Below are 23,365 nucleotides of genomic sequence, written 5' to 3' on the forward strand. Positions count from 1 at the left end.
TTCTGCAAAAGATGGCGCGTGGTTATTTAAACAATAACATCACCAATAATATTACAACATTCTAAATTTATTTAATAATTAAATTGTTTACAGAAATATGCTTAGACAAACAGAAATTCAGCTTACTTTAGCAGAATTTACACAACCAATTATGACAAAACTAATGTTTAAAATTCTTAATTTAACCGAACTTTCCCCAAGGCAGAAAGTCACAACGGTGGAAGGAAAGCAAGAACCTGTTTCACGGCATACCAATAACCACCTCAACCTTATGCCACCTTACTTTAAGAGCCAAAATGTTTACCAAAGAGAACAATGACTCATACAGGTAGGTAAAGCAAAGTTACTCAGTCAACCATTTCCACATACACCTGTTGCATCGCCAAACAACATGGCTAGCTAAAATATAAATTTCTTTTCTAAACTCAACAATGTAAATACAAAATTCCTAAAACTACTTAACATCACATTCCAAAAAGTGTCCAAAAATGATCCGGTGCAGTGATATTGTGTTGTTTTTGATTTTTATATCGTACAGTTTTACTTTGGTTCAGAGTGATATTACGTTGGATGGAACAAAATGTGGCCAAAAAACCTGCAAAAGAGAGGAATATTGTTCGCAATTCCATTTGGCATGTGAGCCGTGTTCACTGATTTGTAATGAGAAGACCCATAATTATGATAAATTGGAATGCGTAAAGAGCTGCCAAGGTAATTAGTGTTTTTGACTAAAGTGACGTATAATCAAATATTTGGTTGTGTAAACTTTCCTTCTAGAAAATAGAGCAGCATTTTGCGCACTGTTTCAAGTATCTTTCATGTTTTCTTTGATTTCATGATGACGCCCCTAAAGGATTTTTAAACCAGATTAATTTTCATGTTGTTAATTTTTTTTATAATATCTAAACTTTTATTTAAATACGATCCATGATGGAATTACATATAGTCATCTCATCATGATTGTTTCCTTCAATTAATTTAACAATATTTCTTTAGATGAATTTGCATTCCCGACGTGAATTTATAATTACAAGATTTATTCATCAGATTGGAATTTCATAATGAACAACGTGCGGTACTAAATAATAGAAAAATACGCCTCAAATTGGTAAACAACGAATACATAATTAAGGTTAAAACAGGTTTTACGTATTTATTATAATAGTCATGATTGACCCAAGCATTTTACGTCTTATAAACAATTAGGTAATGCTTAGCCGTCATTCTGGAATTATAAACATACTTATCAATTATGCGACATTAGATATAAAGAAATACATAATTTGATTGATAACGCACTTACCGTCCAAATAATTTAAGTCTATAAATATGTATGCGTAAAACAATACCAACAAATGAATACCACATTTAAATGTCGAATACTTAATAAAATCGGAAATTCCAAATTAATCATAACCTGACCATGTTAATTTGGTTGGTAATTCATATAACTTTCAGTTTAAAATTAATATTTACAAGTGACTCTCATTAATGACGAATTGGGAGTCTTTTTCCACTTAAATTTGATAAGAATCACAAAAGAAGTAAAATTAAAAATAAATAAAAAAATAAAAGAAGTAATTTAGTTAATAACCGTCTATTTAAGGAATAGTTTTGTTAATTTTTTCCACAGCTTTTAATAATTTTAGTGCATTTCGATAACAGTTATTGTTAGAATAATTCTATGGAATTTAATCAAATACTATTAGCGAGTTTTCTGATTTTGTTGGGATACCAAACGAATTTTCAAGCAAAAAAGAACGAATTGTACTATTAAACGGAGTATATTGAATCAAAATCTGAGTTATTTTTGTCCTATCGTCTTTCTTTTAAGTTTTCTGTTAGGTATATCAGGAAAAAAATATCAAAACTTTACTACTAGACACTTTGAGATTTCGGGACAGTTTGAGTTTGTTGTAATATGAATTTTCGATGACTTTCGGACTTTTTTTGATATTTTTTTGCCGCTTGATTTACCTTTTTATACAGTTTCGGTTGCCAAGTTCGATATCAGATCGCTAGTATAAATTGTCGGTAAACATTCGGATTGATTTTCATGGACGACAAACAATAATAATCACACGATACGAAAATATTGTAAATAAAATATATACTATCATTTGCTTCGTAACTTGATACATCTCATTTGTCATCTTGAGGAAGTTAATTCTAAAACAAATGCTTTAGGAAGGATAAAAAAATTCAAAATTGCGCATTAAGCAATCTAAATAAAACTTACCAATTGTCTCTGCATACTTAAATATTGTATGATTCATTAAATTTCCATTCGCAGTTGGCTTTGAAAAAAAAAATTGATGTCGTAACTAACACCATTACAGTAGTTTCGACTTAATATTTGCGAGATTTGCTAGTTATCGAACAAGAAGTCAACGCACGTCGAAAATACACGGCCTACCTAGAATGGAAATTTAATGAATCACATGATATATCTACTTATTAGCGATATTAACAATATTGATAATATTGTGACTTTGAATACGTTTTATTGTCTCTCGAACTTTTTTCCTTTTTGACGGTCTTCAAATATGTTTCAGAATTTTTAATGCGATCCTTTTGTTATTTGAAAATCCTTGTTTTTTATTACATTTAATTTTTTAGTATTTTTTATGATCTAAAAATTTCTGGATTTATTTCTTATTTAATTATTATTAATCTTAATAAAACTTTCAGAAATCTTTTTCAAGCCCCTATTTCGCACCTCATTATTTGTGACGAAACTCTCAACTATTAATTTTTTAGACTTACATGCCGTTATATGGTTTTTCAGCTGTATTTGCGAAGTAAAGATCGAGAAGCATAAAATAATACGTTTTTATCAAGATCCAACGGTTAATTTTTAGAGAAATCGGCTTAAATGTGTAAAAAATTTGCAAAATTCGTCGAAAAATTAACCATATCATGAAATTTTACGGTAATTAATAAAATTACAAAAAAGTATTTTTCTAAAGGACGAACTGGATCTATGCACTGACACATTTTTTACAACTTGTATTTCCGATAAACAGCTTAACTATTGAACTTTTAGTTAATTAACCATTAAATCAAGGCATTTCAACTTTTTTCCATGACTGATTGATTGCAACTAGCTAATCATATCTGATGAAATGAAATCCAAATGAGATATTGCAGACAGTAAATTCGGTGATTATCAAAATGAAATGCAATTATATTCTAAAACAGAGGTTACAAATGGCCTATATAATTTCGGACACAAGTCGCAAATGGTCAAACGAACGAGTGCTGGAATTTTCTATATTTTTACTATATTTAGAAGTTTTCTTCAAAAGTCGCTATACTATAACATCTAAGTTGATAGACAACTTTTAATATTAATAAACCATTTTTAGAGACTTTTAATTCTGTGATGAAGTGAACCATTCCTAAACGATTTTTAGTGACTTTATTTCAACAGGATTTGTGGTATCAGAATAAAAGTCACTGAAAATAGTTTATGAATTTTTTAAATGAATGAACATTTATATTATGTTTGCAGATTATCTTCACGACTCCCGTTACATGCTAAAAGACGGCGCCGGAGCTGGAGATGAAAATCTCAGAGGTAATCCTTCAATCCGTCCTCATCCACCACTAATTTCCTTTTTCTAGCTACTGTTCAAAGATTATCGCACATGGTTACAGTGACTTTAGTTCTAGTATGTTTTATGCTGCTAGCTCTAGCAGTAGTATTATCAATCCAACTATACAGATGGAAGAAGAAGAAAAACATCACTTTATCCAACATCAAAGACAAACTGTTTTTTAAAGTATGTAAATCATTGAAACTCATTGAAACAGTTAATTATTTTTTTTACTTGTAGAAAACTGAAACAATTCAAAACAAACCACCGACTGCTCCTAATCAAGTGACTGAAAAACCCGAATTACGTTTAGAAATGCCCACGGAATCAACACATTCTGGAAATAGTCCTGTTACTGTCACCACTTCCATTAGTAGAAGACCAGCAGAGGATAGCACTTTGGATTATGCTTACGACAATCCTGCGATGTCTTCAAGTCCAAACAACAAAACGAGCCCAAATTCTTTTTGACTAACCAATTGAGTATTTTTGTATTTTCGTTTTTCATATCGTCGAGTTAGGTCGTTAAATTGTTTAGTCCATTTTGAATTTTTTTGACCGAGGTCGATAAATCTTAATTTTTTACATATTTGTCGTCCAATCTAAGATCTGAAAACTGAAAATAGAATGTTTCTTCATTCTGAAATTATAGCACATAAAAGAATCGAACGCTAAATCTAGTGGTTTTTGTTTTTACAAAATCGAAAACTCATTTGATCCAAAAATGGATTTAGCAACTTAACACTTAAGCCGACGATATTTTACTTTGCTAGTCGGGAAGCTGTGCAATCTAAAAAGCTTCTGTTTACTATGTAAATTAGATTATTACAAAAATTATACGTTAATCCATAGATTTTAACAACAGTATAATAATGTTACAGACAACATAGCCTTTATTAAAACACTAATATTATAAAATATCCACACTTATCTAATAGAAATACTCTCCATACTACTACAAATCATCACACTAGAATTAAGTAGATTTATAAAATTTTGGTTAAAGCTTTAATTTTATATTATTTAAACTTGTACCTAGATCTACATGTCTTATGAACGAAAAAACAGCGTCGAAGAAAATCCCCGAGAAATAATTTGAAATTAAATATCCTTCTTGGCCTTCTAGACGCGATTTTTTTCGATCAGTAGTCGTACCTTATAGCCGCATTTAGCACAGATTTAGAAGTAAGAACGATAAGTTGTATTTACTCTTTAATTGTAGATTGTCCCTCCGTACATTACATTCCAATTATTTTTTAGAATAAGTGTTTTTACATTTACTTAACAATGGTGTTGGTCTTCCAAAACTGTAAATATGCTTTAGAGGAATAAGCAAAATTGATATAGTCCTTATGAGCAGCTAAGTGAAATTATTAGTATTATTACTTTAGGCTTAAATACTAGAATAGCACATGTGATACTAGTTCATAATGGCTTATTGTTTTAAAACGAAAGAAATGGGGATTCCAACAGGTGAAGAAGCACTGCAGTTTTGGGTTTCTAAAATAAATTTGCTGTAGCTTTGTGGCACAAATTTCGATTTGAATTAATCAAAAAAATTGTTCTTTCGTTTTAAGATAATTGTCGAGGTTTTTTACCAATTAATTATTATTAACACGCTACATTACTCTTCACATTATGTTTAGTTTGTAAGTTTTATTTTTATTTTGTTTTTTTTTTGCTTTTTTTTTTAATTAAGGGAGCTAGCAATCTCTTAATTAGCGTCCAACAATCCGTCCACACAGTAATTTTAGTTTCGCATATTAGAAAAAAATTGTATTTGTTTTTCTAATAGTGCGATTTAGTTTTAAGCATAAATTGTTAAGAATTTTTTTTAGCAATTTTATTTTAGATAAGTTATTTTACTTAATTGTAATTTTAAATTAGCATTATTTTAACTGCAATCTTAATTGTCCTGTCCTGGGCATTGTACTTAAAAAAAATATTTTCATTCGAAAGTACCTTAGTCTGTGTACCTAATTAAAATGTTATTATATGTTATGGCACAGCCATTTGACTGTTATTAATTATTTTGTATACAACATACTAATTAATTATAGATAACTCGTTTAAATTGTGTATTCTTACTAATTTTGTCATGCTATTAACAGTTAATTAAATAAAGCAATAAGTACTTGTGCATTAACTTACGTTATTTGTCCTTGGGAGCCCAAAAACATTAAAAATCTTGCGCCATTTAAAACTTTTTTTCTAAAAAAGAAAAAAATTAGCAGCACCATCTAGTCGACCAAGTAGTAACTTCAACTCGCTCTCTCAACTCCGTCGATAACTTCGCTCATGTTCTAGAATTTCTAGAAACGTGCTTGTAGTCGGACGAGCCGGCAAATCCCGGTCTTAATTTCTAATTTGTGGTGTTATTTCTACTTTTCACGGTAAGTTGTAATCAAACTCTTCATATTTAGACGATTTCAAACCAATTATTGCAAGAAACCTGTCAGTTTGCTCATTTTTGTCAATAAAAATCGTGACCTCTTCCACGAGGTGTGTGCTCAATTGCATGTATTACATCCCTTTTTTTTGTTATGAATCTCGTTTTTATTGCCAATTTCACAATTCATGAACTGAGCCGACAAATACTAGTAAATTTTCACGTCCTGACTGAAACAAATTCGATGTGATTTGAAGGTTATGTCACACATCAGCCATTTTCTCTCGCCGCAAAGTGAGCTTTGACTTTCTCAAAAAATTAACCAAACGTCAATTTTACGTAATTTTCATTTTTAATTCTTCCAGATGTATCGCTTGCCTTCAACGATGAGATCAGTGGCTTTGACCAAAGCCAACAAACTCCACCAACTCCAACGTTGGTACGCCAAGGATGTGCGTTTCGGTCCGGAAGTTCGGGCTTTGATGCTCCAAGGGGTCGATGTCTTGGCTGATGCAGTTGCTGTGACCATGGGTCCAAAGGTAACATATAACTTGAGTTGTAATGCCACGTTTTACATGTACCTTAAAGGGCCGCAACGTTATCATTGAACAGTCTTGGGGCTCCCCGAAAATCACAAAGGATGGTGTCACCGTTGCTAAAGGAGTGGAACTTAAAGACAAATTCCAGAACATCGGCGCTCGTCTCGTGCAAGATGTGGCAAACAACACAAATGAGGAAGCTGGAGATGGAACAACCACAGCGACAGTTTTGGCTCGTTCTATTGCTAAAGAAGGCTTTGAGAATTTGGGCAAGGGGGCCAACCCTGTGGAAATCCGTAAAGGGATCATGTTGGCTGTTGAGAAAATCACAGAAACTCTTAAGACGTTGTCAAAGCCTGTAACCACCCCTGAAGAAATTTGCCAGGTTGCGACCATTTCAGCCAATGGAGATCAGTCTGTGGGAAATCTGATTGCTGATGCAATGAAGAAAGTTGGCAAAGAGGGCGTCATTACCGTTAAGGATGGCAAGACTCTGAATGATGAATTGGAAGTTATTGAAGGATTCAAGTTTGATCGTGGATACATTTCTCCGTATTTTGTCAATACAGCAAAGGGTATGTTTGGTTGGTTTTGTTATTGGAGAGCACATATTAGAGCTTGGTCAATGGTGACTAATTGACTAGGTGTCGGACTTGTGCAAAATTATCTACTAAATTGGGGTTCATGTTAGTCTCATTCTGAACAAAGGAATGAGCATGGTCTCAATCTTACAGTTTATTTTGTTAGGATACTTTGAATGTTGAAACATTTTGAAATCGTCTTAATTGTACCCTTTTTGAATAACTGAACATGCATGTAATAAGATGTTTTTAGTTGTTTATACTCGGTAATCTGGAATGCAAGTTCTAAATTAAACTTTTTTTATCAATTCAACAAGCTTCTAAATAAAGTTTTAGATAAAATTATTAAATTCGAATGGTCCGGAAATAAAAAAAAATTATTATATTTATAAAATGGTTGCAGGAGCTAAAGTAGAATACCAAGACGCCCTCGTTCTTCTAAGCGAGAAGAAAATCTCGTCTGTCCAAAGCATTGTCCCCGCTTTGGAACTCGCAAACATGCAAAAGAAACCTCTCATCATCGTCGCCGAGGACATCGACGGCGAAGCTCTAACAACACTTGTCGTAAACAGACTCCGCATCGGCCTTCAAGTCGCCGCCGTTAAAGCCCCAGGTTTCGGAGACAACCGCAATGCGACCCTCCAAGACATGGCTATTGCCACTGGTGGTATCGTATTCGGAGATGATGCCAACATTGTTAAATTGGAAGATGTTAAAATAACCGATCTTGGTCAAGTTGGTGAAATTGTTATCACGAAAGATGATACACTCATCCTGAAAGGAAAAGGTAAAAAGGATGATATTACAAGACGTGCCGATCAAATCAAGGACCAAATCGAGAACACGACATCAGAGTACGAGAAGGAGAAATTGCAGGAACGTTTAGCTAGATTGGCTTCTGGGGTTGCTTTGCTCAAAGTTGGAGGAAGCAGCGAAGTTGAAGTTAATGAGAAAAAGGATAGAGTCACTGATGCGTTGAACGCGACAAGGGCTGCCGTGGAAGAAGGAATTGTTCCTGGAGGAGGTACCGCCTTGCTTAGATGCTCAAGCAGTTTGGATGGCATCAAACCTGCCAATAATGACCAAGCCATTGGTAAGTGTAAAAGTTGAAGAAATTCTTTAATACAACTCTCTTAACAGGTATTGAAATCGTCAAACGAGCACTGAAAGTTCCTTGCATGACCATCGCTAGAAATGCTGGCGTAGATGGCGCTAGCGTCGTTGCTAAAGTAGAACAACAAAACGGCGACTACGGCTACGATGCTCTCAACAATGAATACGTAAACATGTATGAAAGAGGCATTATTGATCCCACTAAGGTAAAATATTTTATTTGATATTCCCAGACGTTACAGTTGTTTTTGCAGGTTGTACGCACTGCTCTAATCGACGCTTCAGGCGTTGCATCTCTTCTGACAACAGCTGAAGCAGTAATCACAGAAATTCCAAAGGAGGAAGCTCCTGCTGGCATGGGTGGAATGGGAGGAATGGGAGGCATGGGCGGCATGGGAGGAATGATGTAAACCCACGAACTGATCCACATCACCCCTAGAAAAGACTTGCTAGTTAGATTTTAGTCCAGTGCAACTTTCCAAGTGTGTGAACTTGTGAAATGATGTTCGCGTCAAAGACTTCCACTATATTTTGACCGAATATCAGTAACTTACATTAAGTTTGTGTGATTGATTTTGGAGTGCTTCTTAGATTTCAACTTGAATTTTGTTAGTCATGAGTTGAAATTTACATGTTTATAATGTTCGTGTTGGTTTTCTTATTTTTTTAACGCGACTTGAATGGATGTAGGAAGTTGACAAGAACTTGAAGTTACCACCAGACTTGATACCAACCCAAAGAAGATAACTTCAAGTGATTGTTTGATCTGATAGATTTTTTTTATCAATGCATTTAGAATGTTTGTAGAACTGAAAGTCTGTAAAAATTACTTTAATTGTTAAAATATAGTTATTTTTTACATTTTATTTGTTTCTTTCGCTTTTTTATGTTAATTGAAGCGTTACCGACAGAAAAAAGTCGAGTTTAATGGAGTATTAATTACATCAAATAACAGAAGAAAATACTTAGACATTAGAGAAATAAAAAAAATTGTTTGCACCTAAAATCATTGCTATTTGTCCCGATTACGGAAGACGGAACGAAAGCAGAACAACCATTAGCAATAAATTACGGACCACGGAATATACCAAGTAGTCACCAAACGGCCTTTAGCATTCCGCATCAGCCTTTTATCAGTCCGGAACAACCTTTATCACTACAGAATTGAGTTTTCTATTATTACGGAATTTCTTTTATACTTACGGAGCGGCGATGTCGTACTATTATGGAAGCTCTTTTCTAATTGCGGAACAGCAAATCCGTGAGTTTATTTGATGATTTTTCATCGTTCCGGAATGTTAAAATGTTGGTCCTCGTGTTTTTTTTTTTAATTCTGTAATGGTAAAATACCGTTCCGTGTGATTAATTGATGATATTTTTGCGTTCTGAAATGTTATTATAATCCTGGTTTATGTTCACTTCAGTTCCATGCTGTGTAATTTATACATGGTTGTCTCATGTTTTTTTTAATTATAAAAAGGGATCACCTTATAAACTTCACAATTGTGTATTTGTACAACGGGCATTTCCCACAAATATGACTATTATTTGGGCACGAGCCGAAGGCGATTGAGGCAATTTATACGAGCGGGCAATGAACATTTCATGCGAGTTTTACACTATACTTTTTCTACGACTCCACATCTTCGTTTATTCATTTAAGGAAAAAGTCGTATAGAATGTTCTAGGGTACTAAATTAACTTCAATATTAAAAATTATGAGATCTTCTTGTTGCCAATGTAAACGGATCTGTGAGAAATTGTAAAAGACAGAACTCATCAACGGACTCTCGCGATAGAAACTTGCAGTATTTATTAATTTAGTGCAAACAGTCTAAACATGTAAAATAAGCAAGAACTAGCGCGAGAAGTGTCGCGAGTACTCTCCAGTCTATTCCTTGCTTAAAATTATACCAGAAGTGGCCTTTCGGAAGAAGAGAATTCTTTGAACTTGAATTTTTATTGGAATGAGTAGGTTGTGTTCTTTTTTTTACTCTCGCGTACACTTTAGAAAACTTTTTTCTCGAATGAGATCAATTTAAAATTTGACTTTGTTGTATATTTTTTTATTCACCTGCATGAACATGACAAAACAACAGAGTGAACGCAAGACTTTGTGGTTCTTTTGATGTAACATTTTTTTTACATAGAATTTAATCTATAATAATAATTTTAATAACATAAATGACTTTTACACGCCCTGAAATGGTTTAATATTTTTTTGACTTGACAATTTAGTTAGTTCATGTTTTTAGAGGTACGTGATTGAACAATAAATTACTAAAGATTTGAATAAAACTGAATAAAACTGAAAATTGGTCTTTTCTTGCACGTTTTTACTTCTGTTTTAGAAGAACATCCACCTGCGCAACACAACGTATTATTAGTATTTAGGCTGTTTAGACCACCACGACTTTCGGCCATTTGGTTTCTTTTCAAATTTCGCGGTTTTTCAAGATTGACGTTTCATTTGAATTTTGGCGGAACTGGGTTCAGATTATTTCAAGGTGTAACAATACATTTTAACAACTATTCACTGAAACATCCATATCAGAACATTTGTTGCTCTAAAGAGGTTGATAGACTGTTGTCACTTCAGGAGGAGGATGGGCAACCAGAAGCTACCAAAAGTCTGCAGAGTAGCATGTAAGGCAGAGAACCGCAAAAGAGAAAGAGCCAACGAGAATGTTGGAAGCGGGAAATAATATAAATACTAAAAAATGTTTTTCTCTAATGATATTACATTACAAATTTGATTTTCTTCAAAAGTCATTGATGTAAGTCAGGAGTACCAACAGTCCATCCTGAATATCCCTAGAGTGGAAATATTTTCAACAACCTTCATTTCTTACATCCTTTTTCAATTGTGCGTTTACCCAAAAGTAAATTTTTCATATTTGCTTTTACCGAAAACTCACAGCTTACACTGCGATAACGCGATAATTACCATTTTTGTGTATCTTCTAAATCCCTAGTAATTTTAGTTTTCGATGTTGCCAACCTTGCTCTCAATCTTCCGTTTTTCAGCGCAACTGTGATATTAACAGAAAGTGAATAGTTTTTAGTTAATAGCTCATCAAATTGAAGAAATCTGCTGAGGTGAATTAACAGCTTGGTCTACCATAATGTTCTTTGATCTTCTGTTATTGCAACCTCAACAAAGAGGTCGTTTGCATTGTGCCTGGGTAGCAGCTACGCGTGGTGTTACATGCCTGAATAAGAAAATTATTCTTCAAGCAGATGTTGAGGCAATATGGTAAGCTTTTCTCCAAACTGTGCACTTTCGGTTAAGTCAGTAATCTGTTCCTAGTCGCGTGTTACAAGAATTTATATGCTCACAATCAGATTCTCCTCGAGAGCGCTTCTCCCTTCGACTCTCCAGTATACTGATAAATGGAGTTGTAAAGATCAACAACCGGAAAGCGTGTTATGTTTGGGGTATGTATTCAACTCAAGAACAATTTTTCCTAAATTTAAGTTGTAGATGAAGTATTTAAAATAATGACTGCAGTGACGTGTCCACCCCCCCTGGCAATGTAAGCGATTTAAACTTGTTGTATATTTTCTAAATCGTCACATTTTAGGCCACGTCTAGGACACCCTTCAATCAGAGGTATACTGGACTCAAAATCTTAGGGCGGTTATGGCTCTGACTTTTTAATGGGTCATATGTTAGCAACCATAATCATCCTCTCAAATGGTTGTATTGAAATTTCTTGGACTGACCAAGAGGGTAAACATTTTTTGAAGGTTGCTGTGACCATTTAAAAGTCAAAAGCTATAAACGCATTAAAAATTTGAGTCCATCATATGTGAACAATAATTTATATACAACATAGTTACTAACAAATAACATTCAGAAATCGTTGATACACCTCCCACACCAACCGTGGCGAAAAAAGGCAAAAAACGGCATCTCAAAGATACACCTGAAACTGATCTAGAGGGTTTATTAAATTTCATCAGAGACCTCGAATCTCAGTCTGAATCTGAACCTACTACACAAGCGAGGGTTGATGATATTACTTTGCGGGATAATCTAGTTGCAGCAACTCGGCCTAGCGTAAGTTCTTTATCTGTGTCTCAGTAAGTCCTTCATTGGTTGTGTTTAGGTGAATGTCGAAGATGAGTTTGGACCTGGACTTTTTGGATTTGAGGAACTCAGATCTCCTAGGTAAGACACTATTTGTATTCGGGCTCTTTCCCTATTGGCTAATAAAGCGTTAGTTGTTCTCACATTATTCTTTCTATTGGCTGATTTAGTATTAAGAGTTGTTGTATCTCCAATAATATATATAATTTAGTGACCTCAAGTGTTAAACCCATCGCCTGCTTGATAGCGGACTTCTACTGCCTGGCGAACGTGCCCCAAACCCGTACGACTTTGATAGTTCCAAAATAGCGGTGGCGCTAGCAACTTCTATCAAGCAGGCGATCGTTAAATTGATGTTCTCAATTTTGAAATAGTGTATTATGATACCAGTTCTAAACTGAATATTTTGTCGCACGTACGGGTTTAGGGCACGACGAGCGCAGCAAGGAGTGTCCTAAAGGAGTAAGTGCGACCAAATCCAGTATAAACGAGCTATCATACGCTATTTTTTTCATTTTGCGCATGTTTAAACAAAACAAGCACATTTCAAAATTTAGGGAATTTTACCACAGTGGGCAAATTGGGGCTTTGGCTGCAAACACAATGTGTAATTTGCTCCCGACAAAGTCAGCGCCAATATATAAAAATATATATATGCGCGTCAAATAAAATTGATGCCAACCTTACAACACAAAATTGCACTTTTCAGTACGATACGGGAATTGCTCACACCGAAAACAGTGTCGTACTAGCTTCAATACGAACGCAAAATAAAAAAAATATATAAAAAACATCAATTTTAATTTAGGTTTTATTTTTGCTTTCTTCTGCAATTTTTTTTTCTGTATTTGATAATATTGATAGTCTAGTTTTAATAACAATATATGTTCACTTTTTTATATCAAATGTCTTTTGTTAGCTATTGTTTTTTAATGGTATTTAGATCTTTATTAACCTATTTAACACCGTTTTTTGCCTGTATTGAAAAATTTAAACATCTTGTGAGCTGTAGGTATCAATATGACCAACTTGTTTCAGGCTGGCAGTAATTCAAGAAATAACACCTCTAAGTGTTGAATCACGTCCAGAAGCGCGTGCTCTTGGAACAACCACATCCAAGCATCGAAGAATGTCGACGCCTTCACCTGAAGAAATTGCTTCTATAATTACAGTACAAGCTATAGTGCATGCATCTGCTAGTTTGGAGCAACTTCCCGAACGTCGAAATGGCGTTGTCCAGTCGACCATACTTGATGAAGTACCAATGGAAATTACACTGATGGGGGAAGTTCAACCGGAAGTTATAATGCAGAAGCCGGAGGACGTCAAACAACGAGATATACCAAAGAAGACAGATAATCGGGGAAAGAAGAAGGTGAGAGTGACTTGCATTTTCGTCTAGGTTCATGTTTTGGGTTCTAGGTCTCTAAACCCACACAAAAGAAGGATACAAAACTTTTAAATCCACATCCTAAACGAGTGGTGAAAATCGACCGAAATAATGTATGTATCTGCTTTTTTCTTTCGTTTGTTAAATTAACCATCTTCATTAGACTGACGAGGAATGTATGGTGCAAACAAAACTAATACCGGAGTTACGTTTAAAATTTGTAAACTTCTCTGAGCTTATAAAGGAATACGTTGTTGAAGTCAATGCTCGTTCGATTTCACAAATAGAAGTCACACCAGTGGAGCCAACATTTGAACCCCTACTTTTGGCACCACCAGTTGAACCTCTACTTTTGCCACCATCAATTGAACCCCAACATTTGGCACCATCAGTTGAACTCCAACTTTTGCCACCATCAGTTGAACCCGAATTTTTGGCACCATCAGTTCAACCTCAACAGTCATTTGAACTTCCTCCTTTGGAACCGTATGGACCACCATTGATTTCGTCCACGCCAACAAAGGGCCTAAGCATTCAACAAGTGTTAAGCCCTCGTGAGGAGGTCTTTGAATCTCCACGAAAGCGACGTCGCCTGTGAGTATATTTAACAGTTCACCGTCACCTCTTTCCTTTCCTAGTGAATTCAGAGAATCCGAGTTACCCCAAACATCCGGGCTGCCTGAACTCCTAACTTTACCAATAGAATCTCTTGGTTTGTCTAAAGAAATTCTTACCTTGCAACCTGTAACGGTTGAATCTGAATTACTCCCTTCCACTGATCAAAAGCGACAGCAAGATATCGTGAATAAAATTGTGGTTGAAGGTCAAAAAACTTTAGAAGAAGTTTGCGAAAAACCAATAAATAGATTGAACATTGCGAGAGCTTTCAATGACGTCCTCGGTAGGTTAGAATTTGTTTAACGAAACTATTATAAATTTCTTCTCCCTGTAGTTCTATGTGGGCGAAATTACGTGACGTTGACTTCGGAGGAGAACTCTATAGAATTGAAGTTTATTGACAAAGGCCCTAAAATAACCGACTTATATTAAGTTAATATATTAATCAAGTTAATGTTCATATATTTGTTTTTAACTCCAAAATTTTGTTGGATTGTTGATAAAAATAATTGCATTACTTGACATTTAGATTAAATGTATGATTTACAGAGTTGAAGTAAATAAAGAACCAAGAGAGACTAAGTAAAGGTACAGTCCTATAAGAAATTTTTGAAAAAAATAATTAATGTTTAATTGTTTTAACGAATTCTAAAAATTCAGAATTCGGAACTTTAGTGTGTTCGTTTTTAAAACTATGGAATAAATTTAATTGTTGATAATTACGCACATTTTATGAAATATCTTAATGGCTTGGTTTTAAATGGCCTCAAGTAATTAAAAACTACTTCTTATTAGAAAAGGTTCTTCTTAAAATTGTCTAAAGATGACTAGCACTAGTTTTTTTTTGTTCACGTTTGGGTAAGTTTCTTACGCTTTGGTTTAAGAATTTACATAACTACCAATAAATTCTTTAGACGGAGTTTCTGTGGCCAAAATGACACATCAAATGGTTGTTAGTTATTGTGAAGTGCAAGCAGCGTGTTAGTCCACTTCACAACTGTATGTGGTCCACAACGTCCTGACTGAATTTCTGTATAAGGTAAGCGCAGTTTTTTTTTCCAATTAAACTTAACTGTAAACATTTGACCCGTACATACATTATTTACATTTTTTGTTCAAAATACCACTCTGGTGAAGTTTGGCAGTCAAAACCTAAAAATCCTTGTATGTTTGAAGGGCCCTCCATGAGTTCTGTACTGAATAGAATTAACATCACATTTTTCAATGAACATGTTATTTAAAAATATTTATTGTCGCAAAAATAGTAGCGGGTTATCGATATCTATAAATGACAAAGTATTAATAATACATAATAGATAAGGATAATTTGAGTATGTTTTTTAATAGACACATTTTTATGATGGACACAATTTCGGGTCTAGTGGATAGTCAGATATTACTTTTAATTGGGAACATTTGATGTTAGTAAATAATAAATTTATCTCGTTAATACTCAGTTATTTATAAGAAAAGGAATATTTTCTAAGTATTTTAGTAATGATGTATCAAGAACTGAGGGTTTATTTCCATTGATTTTAGCCACATTGCACAAACCCCTGTTTATTAAGAATATGAAGTCTCAAGATTATTTGGATTACAAAGAGAAAAAACTTATGGAAGGTTAATTAATTACAGCTTCTAAAATAAAAATACAATACTTAAATTACAGGAGACTACTTAAAAATGGTCAAATTCTTATCGTGTGATATTTTTACCCATAGACTGGCTAAAATAATCTTGTGGATAATTCTTGTAATCCACGTAGTAACTGATCTAATGGATGTTTATTTTGTTGTTTACGTTTTGCCAAAGTCGAAACAGTCTATTCTTTATTTTGCGTTTGTTCTTGCTGACTTTTATGTAAGTTAACAGACGAGAGATCAGATGTGTGATAAATGATTTGTAGCCCATCATGGTAATTTTATTACTTCTGTTCAAGAACAATTTAATCAGTAATATTCAAAAAGAAATTCCTTTGTGGTCTGCTGATAGCGCTGGTGAAGATGTTTCCTCACAGATTTTTAACGAATCAAGACTGATAACTATTTTCACTTTGGTAACGTTTTTTATTGCCCTCTGTGCTGGGGCGCTGGCAGTGCCTATTATGCCTCACGACGTTGATTGGTTGTTTGTTTTAAAGTGGTTAAAAGATTACCATTCGAGTCACTTTTTTGTTTTTGGGCTTATCTACAAAATGACGTTGGGAGTTTATGGATACATAATGATAGTCCACGCTTTCCAACTCGTTTATTATACGCAGCATATTCGTTATCAGACTTTGATGTTCAGGAAATTAGGTGAAAATGTTGGAAACGCTACCGGGGATGAAAATGAACTGTTTTATAATGTAGAATATCAAAAGCAGGTTCAAGAACAACTGAAATTTTGTATTATAAGAGGTCAAGAATTCGTGAAGTAAGTCAGAATAAGTACATTTGGAAATACACAAACTAGGTAAATTGTAGAATTCACCTGACTAAAAACAAGGAAATTAAACCTTTAATAATGGGATTCTCAGTTTGTAGTTATTTTTGGGGTATTAGCGTTGGTATCGTAATATTATCAGTAAGTAATGAATCTGAATGTGTGTTGAATTTGAAGTAATTTTTTAGCGAGTTCTTACAGCTGAGTATTATCCCATGCAGATGATGACTAGCTTAGCTTCAGGTTTGGCCTTCGCTGGTTTGATAGTGTCAGGACAATCTGTCGAGACTCTAGTATGACAATACAATATTTTGAAGTATGTAATAAAAATTTTGTTTCGTTTTGTAGGCAGAAGAGGTGGCTGTAGCTATGACTCAAATCAACTGGTATAATTTTGATAAAAACAACAAGATTTTGAGTCTTATCATTGCGGTGAATCTGATGAGAGAGCGCAAAATCAAGTTTTCAGAAAGATATTCAATTAATTATGAGTTGGGTCTCACGGTAAAACTATTGGCTAGTAAAGTGTTCAAAGAAAACTCAAGAATTGAATTCTTTAACATAATGAATAAGTTTGACGTTACTATCACGGACTTTTTAAGTAAGATGAGGGTTGTTCATTTGTCTGCACTTAGCTGATCCGAGTAGAAAGTGCAGATATTTTCCGTTTGTTTAACTGCTCTAGTGGTTGTATCGAGCAACCTGCTCTCGTTGCGAAGGTGGAGTAGAAAGTGTAGGACAGCTAGTGCACCAAAAAAATCATAATGTGGTAAGCGTAATTTCAGCACATTGTGCCATAGCTGTCCAATGACAAATTTTTTGTTTTAAACTCACTGCTAGAATCGAGCAGCTAGTGCAGACCATCGCCTGCTTGATAGAGGTATACTGATAGAAGACCGCTATCAAGCAGGCGATGGTGCAGACAAAATGATCAAACGGCTTACTATGACGTGTCAATAAATTTTGACATGTCAAGCTGTAATCTGTCTAGAATTGTTTTCTTAATTTTTTGTTTGAACACTCGTTATTTCTCTATACATAATCCTCTTTTTTTAGATTGTACAGGGTATCTATTCAATAGTTACTGTGTTTCTTGCTATGGCATAATGCACTAATTAATCAATACACAAGTAAACTATTGTATTAGCTTTATTATACACTGCTAAAAGTTTTTGTCAACGAATTAAAAATTAGTTGTAGCTGTTCACTGTTTGTTAATTCTATTAAATTGAGGTGTCATTAGATTTTGATTAATTAAAATGATGCGATATCATACAGGGGTGATAAGTGGATTTATTTCGATGGCCAAAGTTTTGTATCACTGGATATGTCTCATAAAACAAAATAATTAATAACTTACAGTACTATACTAGCATGTACCTTTGACATATTTTAGTAACGGGATAATTTGTAATTAAAGGACGCCTATGAATTAATCTTAGCATATCATGTTATAAATGTTTTCCTGCGATCATTTGTTTTTAGGTACTATTAATGCATGACTTGTCGGCTGAAATCATGCATTAAAGTGGGCTATTAATGAATAATTTAATGTGTTTATTAGAGGCAACCAATTACACACGCAATTCAATAGATTCAATAATGACACGGTTCTGACGGCCCTAAATATGTTTGTTTACTAATACCAAATCAAAACACCGATTTTTAGACTTTCCATAGAGATTCTTAGTTCGATGGAATTACACTCAAATTTAACAACTGCGCACCGATCGGGCACATCCATCATACACATAACCTCACTTTAGTTTTTGTATAATTGGTTGCATAACTACCTTTGTACCAAATTTTCTTTTTTTGGTGAATTTTTCAATATTCGATCACCGGAAAAGTTTTGTAACTAACTCTATGGATAATGGGGGATTAATAATCTCGCTTATTAGCGGCACTCACTACGTTCGTGCCGGTTAAAATCGCTTAATTAATAATCGCTTTCATAAACCAACTTGTTTGTTAAATAGCTATCAACAATTATCTTAACGTAGACTTAATTAAAATCTTCATCTCATATTATATTAGGAATATAATATTACAAGATAACTTTGCAATTTTTCTATTTAGACCTGTCACTTCATGGCATGGATGAATAATTAATACCGCGCAAACTTCGCAAATGACTTGATGACAAACTATCTTGATTACAGGCTATTTCCCGTTATCAAAAACTTGAGAAGCAATGATTGTTGTTCCACTAGGTAGTTCTATACAGGCTGTCTCAGAACTCGCGCCCCAGAGAAAAAGGGCTTATGGAGGCAACAATTCTAAACTGAAATTTCGAAATTATAATTTTTTAACTCAAAAAATAACCGAGATAAGATAAAAAAACTGTAGCCAATCCTGAACCTAAACAGAATTTGAAAATTGGTAACTATGGACACATACTATCATCCATTGGTCAGATGAACATTAGACTCTCGTTGCCTAGGAAATTGGGATTGCCTTTTACTCCACTTCTCGAATAAGCTTTCGGGATTGGTTGTTAACTTTTTATCAATTCTTGAATACTATTAAACTTAGTCAATTTTTGTTTGGAAATTTACCATCTGTATTGCTGTCGGCACCCTTCCTTGCTCTATGGGGCGCGAGTTCTGGGACACCTGTATGTGCATTATTATGCAACAAATGCACCTAGCAATAATAAATCAAGATATTTCACCTAAACTAACTTGTAACGTGTAAGTTGCAAAATATATGATATTTATATTGGTTTGTCTCAAACTTTCTTTAGTTTAGTGTTTCACAAATAGACGTAAATCCATGAACGGGTAATAAGTTTTTTGTCCAAAAGTATATCGTGTTGAAATGAAAATTTCCTCAAAGTAATAAATCATAAAAAATAAAAAACACATGTACCATTTGATTAAAAAAAAAATGATTTGAAAAACAAATGACCATTAGCTTTGACGAGCTTCGGCTGTATAGTTTAAATCAATCCCTACGTTTTCTTTGCTTTTGTTTTTCGAGCATAACTAAATTTGAAATTTGAATCATGGTTTTAAGTTATGTTACTAAACATGAATTGGGACGGATTGAATCAATGTCGGCGGTAAGTGCATAAAAAAGGAAACAAGAAAATTGAAAACATGAGTAATAGTATTAAACCTAAAGCCTACAACTTCTTTACATTGCTTCAAAGTGCCCTTAAATTGTCTTTGGTAGAGCACTGCTAAATACGCTACTACGATGCTGTATACGCATCTTGGAAAAATTTTCATATTATCTTCGAACTGCTGCTGTATAAACAATGTTTGTGCTCTTCACTATAAACTAGAAGCATGTCGACATGATGACATAACTTTTGTACAGTGTAATTGACCATGTTTTAATGATTCGGTTTAGATACAGTCGCGGCCAAAGTATTTTGGACATCATTTTATTGACATTTTTTAAATTTGAGTGCATTACTGTCAATTTGACGTGGAAATTTCACAATTTTGCTAAAAGTGACACTAAAATAAAGTACATAAAGGGTGTTTTACAATTTATGACAATGAAATGACTTTGACGTCTCAAACTTTTTGACCGCGACGGTACTGTTTGGTGACAAATCTACGAACTGCACTGTTTTCACTTTTCAGTTTTTTCACAACTGTTCATTCAAAATGATTAATTTATTATTTTTCAATCTGCGCAACTAGTCGCTTATTGGTCAACTTGAGAGTCTTCTAGTTCTCAAACGAAAGAATATACAGGGATGTCCCAGAGCTCATGGCCTAGAGAGCAAGGCAGCAATACAGATGGTAAATTTTAAAACCAAAATTGATTAAGTTAAATAGTATTCGAGAAAGGATAAAAAATTAACAACCAAGCCCGAAAGCTTATTCTAGAGGTGAAGTAAAAGGTCATCCCAATTGCCTAGGCAATGAGAGTCTGACCAATGAACGATAGTATATGTGTCCATAGTTACCGGTTTTCAAATTCTGTTCAGCTTCTGGATTGGCTACCTTTTTTTTGTCTTAACTCGATTATTTTTTGAGCTAGAAAATTTTTGTTTCGAAATTTTGGTTCAGAATTGTTGCCTTTATAAGCCTTTTTTCTCTGGGTCACGATTTCTGGGACATCTGTATTAGCCAATAGGAAAACAGAATTCGGAATAGTTTCTATGGCAATATAGAAATTTTCCTGGAAATTATTTGCATCTTGCTAACCCAACATGAAATCAATAAGCGGAAATTTTTTCAGCCAATCAGAAAAAAAGTTGAATATGTTGTCATCGATAATTCTGTTACACAACTTGATTTTTTGTGTTCCACTCGGGCTAATTAATACGTTTTTGAAATGCATTCGAAAAAATTTCCGGAAATAATCAATGCACTAGGGATATTATAAGTGACAATAGCGATAATGCATGAATGTTTTATACCGAGAAATGCAATGAAAATATTTTTTCAACTTGACTGAAGTTAACAGCAAGAGAACAGCCTGTCATTAATACTATTATACTGGTGGCCACCACGTATTCACTGACTATTTTAACTTCTTTTAGAATTACCGATTAAACTTTATTACCAGCATTGTCGATTGTTCAAATTTTCAGTTCGTTTTTAAGGTTGTCAATGTATGAACTTTTTTTAGTTTGATTAAAAGTTTGAAAAACGGCTACAAATAAGTCTTAAATTAGTTAGTTATCGTGCGGTCAAATAAAAACTCATTTCCAGCATTTTGTTGCAAGACAAAAATTTCACGACTTCGAAATTGAGAAACCCAAAAAAAAAAAAATCCAAAATTGCAGAGTTGACTGAGGATGAGTCTATTTGATTGCTCGATATGATTGAATTGATACTAAGCAGCTGCAAAAAACACGGCGCTATATTGCAGAATTTTATCACTACTTAAATTTGTATATCATGTAGTAAGCTGTAATAACAGTTGCAACACTTTGCACAAATAATGTGATTCATAATAAAATATTAACAATTCTGAACTTGAATAAATCTGAAGCTAAAAACTTTACAATATACAAATAATCATCTTAAACTGAAAGTGAAATAATACGGATCTTATTATATACTTTGTTTTACCCTTTGTTCTTGTACCTTTGTTTTATGTTGTCATTAGTGTAATCAATGGTTTAAAATACTGGTAGTCACGACTACTTAGTTTTTATCCCACTTCAGTATCGATCCATACTGGAAGTGCTCGATGATCAAAGTGATAAATTAATGAATTCGTAATTGCTTGTTAGCATAGGAGTACATAGAGAGTATGGTCAAAGTTACTTTTAATTACTTTCTCTTGTATATTAATTTATATACTACACTGGTCAACAATGATTTTGTTGCCCTTGATGTAAGAGTGGTTTCGAATACTTCTATGCCAACAATTCACGAAACTATGGTTGGTTTTGGAAGATTGGCTCTGATTTTTTTCCAATCTTGATTTTCATATTTTACTAAAAATAGTAAAATTGAGAAAGAAATAACAAGTATATTCTTAAATATAGTTTTTTTTTGGGAATTATTAAAAATTGTTTCGTTTGAGTGGTTAATTAATGTACATAGAAGATGAAAAAGAAAAAAAAAAGAAAACTTATGTTAAACTTTAATAAAACGCATTTTATAAGCGCGTCTTCTATATTTTTTTGACAAAAATCTCATTTTAAAGATCACCAGTAATCTGCCATCAAGTGACGATCCCATCTACCCTCATACCATCACTTTTAGAATGGTGGAAGCTCTTTTTCTGTTCATCACTATCATTTCCTAGATTCTCAGGAAATCTATCTAGATGACTAGAGAAAGTGTAACTTTATGCCCATATTTACTGAAAATCTTGAAGAATTCCAACTTTTGTTGGTCACGTGGCGTGCACAAAGCGAATTTTAACATGATAATAAACACTTTATTATAATCGTCTTCTGAAGAGCCGACTCAAAGTCTAAATTATTAAAAATATAAAATACGCCAAAATCATAAAAATCAGAGCCAATTCAGTACTTTCAAGAATATATTTGAAAACTATGGTCTTGAAAACGTAGAAATCCGCAGAGATATTCAGGGCAACAAAAAAAAATAGATTTTTTTGTTGAGCTGTGTTATTATAGGAGCATGTATGCTTATTTACGAGGTTAAGTGTGCAACAGAATTCGCTTAGGCAGAAATAAGTATTTTGGGACTTTCATTTTAGATGGCACTTGTACGATCTTGTGAGTTTAATTAAAAGTCCGAAGAGCGGCTACAAGAATAAGTTATAAGTACTCTTCATAAAATTTAAGTTGTATTACCATCCGACAAATAAACTAATGAAAATACCAATACGAAAAACATCCCCCCTATTTAAAATTATCTGAATTTTTTTTTATTGGTAAATGGAAGAATGTAAAGAATTGCAATTGATTGGGCTAGGGCGATAACTCCTCCTATTTAAGCCATATTGCAGAACTCCATTACTGCTTAGTTCATATACATCAAATAGTAGGCTGTTGCAGCACTTTACCCCGGTAATGTGATCTACAATACAATTTTGACAACTGTAAGTTTGAATATCTCCGAAGTTAAAAACAATTTTCGAATAATCATGTAAAACCAAAGATTCAAAACACAGCCGTTTCTTTTTAGAATTATACCTTTCATAAGAGCTTTGTGGGTGTAGTCTATGTCTA

General features: G+C 33.7%; 2 protein-coding genes across 2 annotated transcripts; both read left to right on the top strand.

The window, feature by feature from the left end:
- Nucleotides 1-326: 326 nt before the first annotated feature.
- On the top strand, nucleotides 327-5,745 carry grnd (grindelwald). The gene is made up of 4 exons (XM_088035195.1): nucleotides 327-711; nucleotides 3,515-3,580; nucleotides 3,628-3,785; nucleotides 3,840-5,745. The coding sequence occupies exons 1-4, from the start codon at nucleotides 489-491 to the stop codon at nucleotides 4,068-4,070; spliced, it is 678 nt and encodes a 225-aa protein (XP_087891321.1). The 5' UTR covers nucleotides 327-488; the 3' UTR covers nucleotides 4,071-5,745.
- A 112-nt stretch (nucleotides 5,746-5,857) lies between these two features.
- Nucleotides 5,858-9,082, top strand: LOC148173910 (heat shock protein 60A-like). The gene is made up of 6 exons (XM_088035194.1): nucleotides 5,858-5,992; nucleotides 6,354-6,527; nucleotides 6,577-7,102; nucleotides 7,512-8,201; nucleotides 8,249-8,427; nucleotides 8,476-9,082. The coding sequence occupies exons 2-6, from the start codon at nucleotides 6,354-6,356 to the stop codon at nucleotides 8,629-8,631; spliced, it is 1,725 nt and encodes a 574-aa protein (XP_087891320.1). The 5' UTR covers nucleotides 5,858-5,992; the 3' UTR covers nucleotides 8,632-9,082.
- The last annotated feature ends 14,283 nt before the right edge of the window (nucleotides 9,083-23,365 follow it).

The sequence above is a fragment of the Gnatocerus cornutus genome, chromosome 5 (assembly GCF_029298725.1).
Source record: "Gnatocerus cornutus isolate USDA-ARS CGAHR chromosome 5, icGnaCorn1.1, whole genome shotgun sequence".
In the NCBI taxonomy this organism is placed as follows: domain Eukaryota; kingdom Metazoa; phylum Arthropoda; class Insecta; order Coleoptera; family Tenebrionidae; genus Gnatocerus; species Gnatocerus cornutus.

Bases quoted from the DNA above. Each gene is read 5' to 3' on its own strand.
- grnd (XM_088035195.1), top strand. From the start codon at position 489: ATGATCCGGTGCAGTGATATTGTGTTGTTTTTGATTTTTATATCGTAC. The intron at 712-3,514 runs GTAATTAGTGTT...TTATGTTTGCAG, and splicing joins ATGCGTAAAGAGCTGCCAAG to ATTATCTTCACGACTCCCGT. The intron at 3,581-3,627 runs GTAATCCTTCAA...TCCTTTTTCTAG, and splicing joins TGGAGATGAAAATCTCAGAG to CTACTGTTCAAAGATTATCG.
- LOC148173910 (XM_088035194.1), top strand. From the start codon at position 6,354: ATGTATCGCTTGCCTTCAACGATGAGATCAGTGGCTTTGACCAAAGCC. The intron at 7,103-7,511 runs GTATGTTTGGTT...AAATGGTTGCAG, and splicing joins TTTTGTCAATACAGCAAAGG to GAGCTAAAGTAGAATACCAA. The intron at 8,202-8,248 runs GTAAGTGTAAAA...CTCTCTTAACAG, and splicing joins CAATAATGACCAAGCCATTG to GTATTGAAATCGTCAAACGA.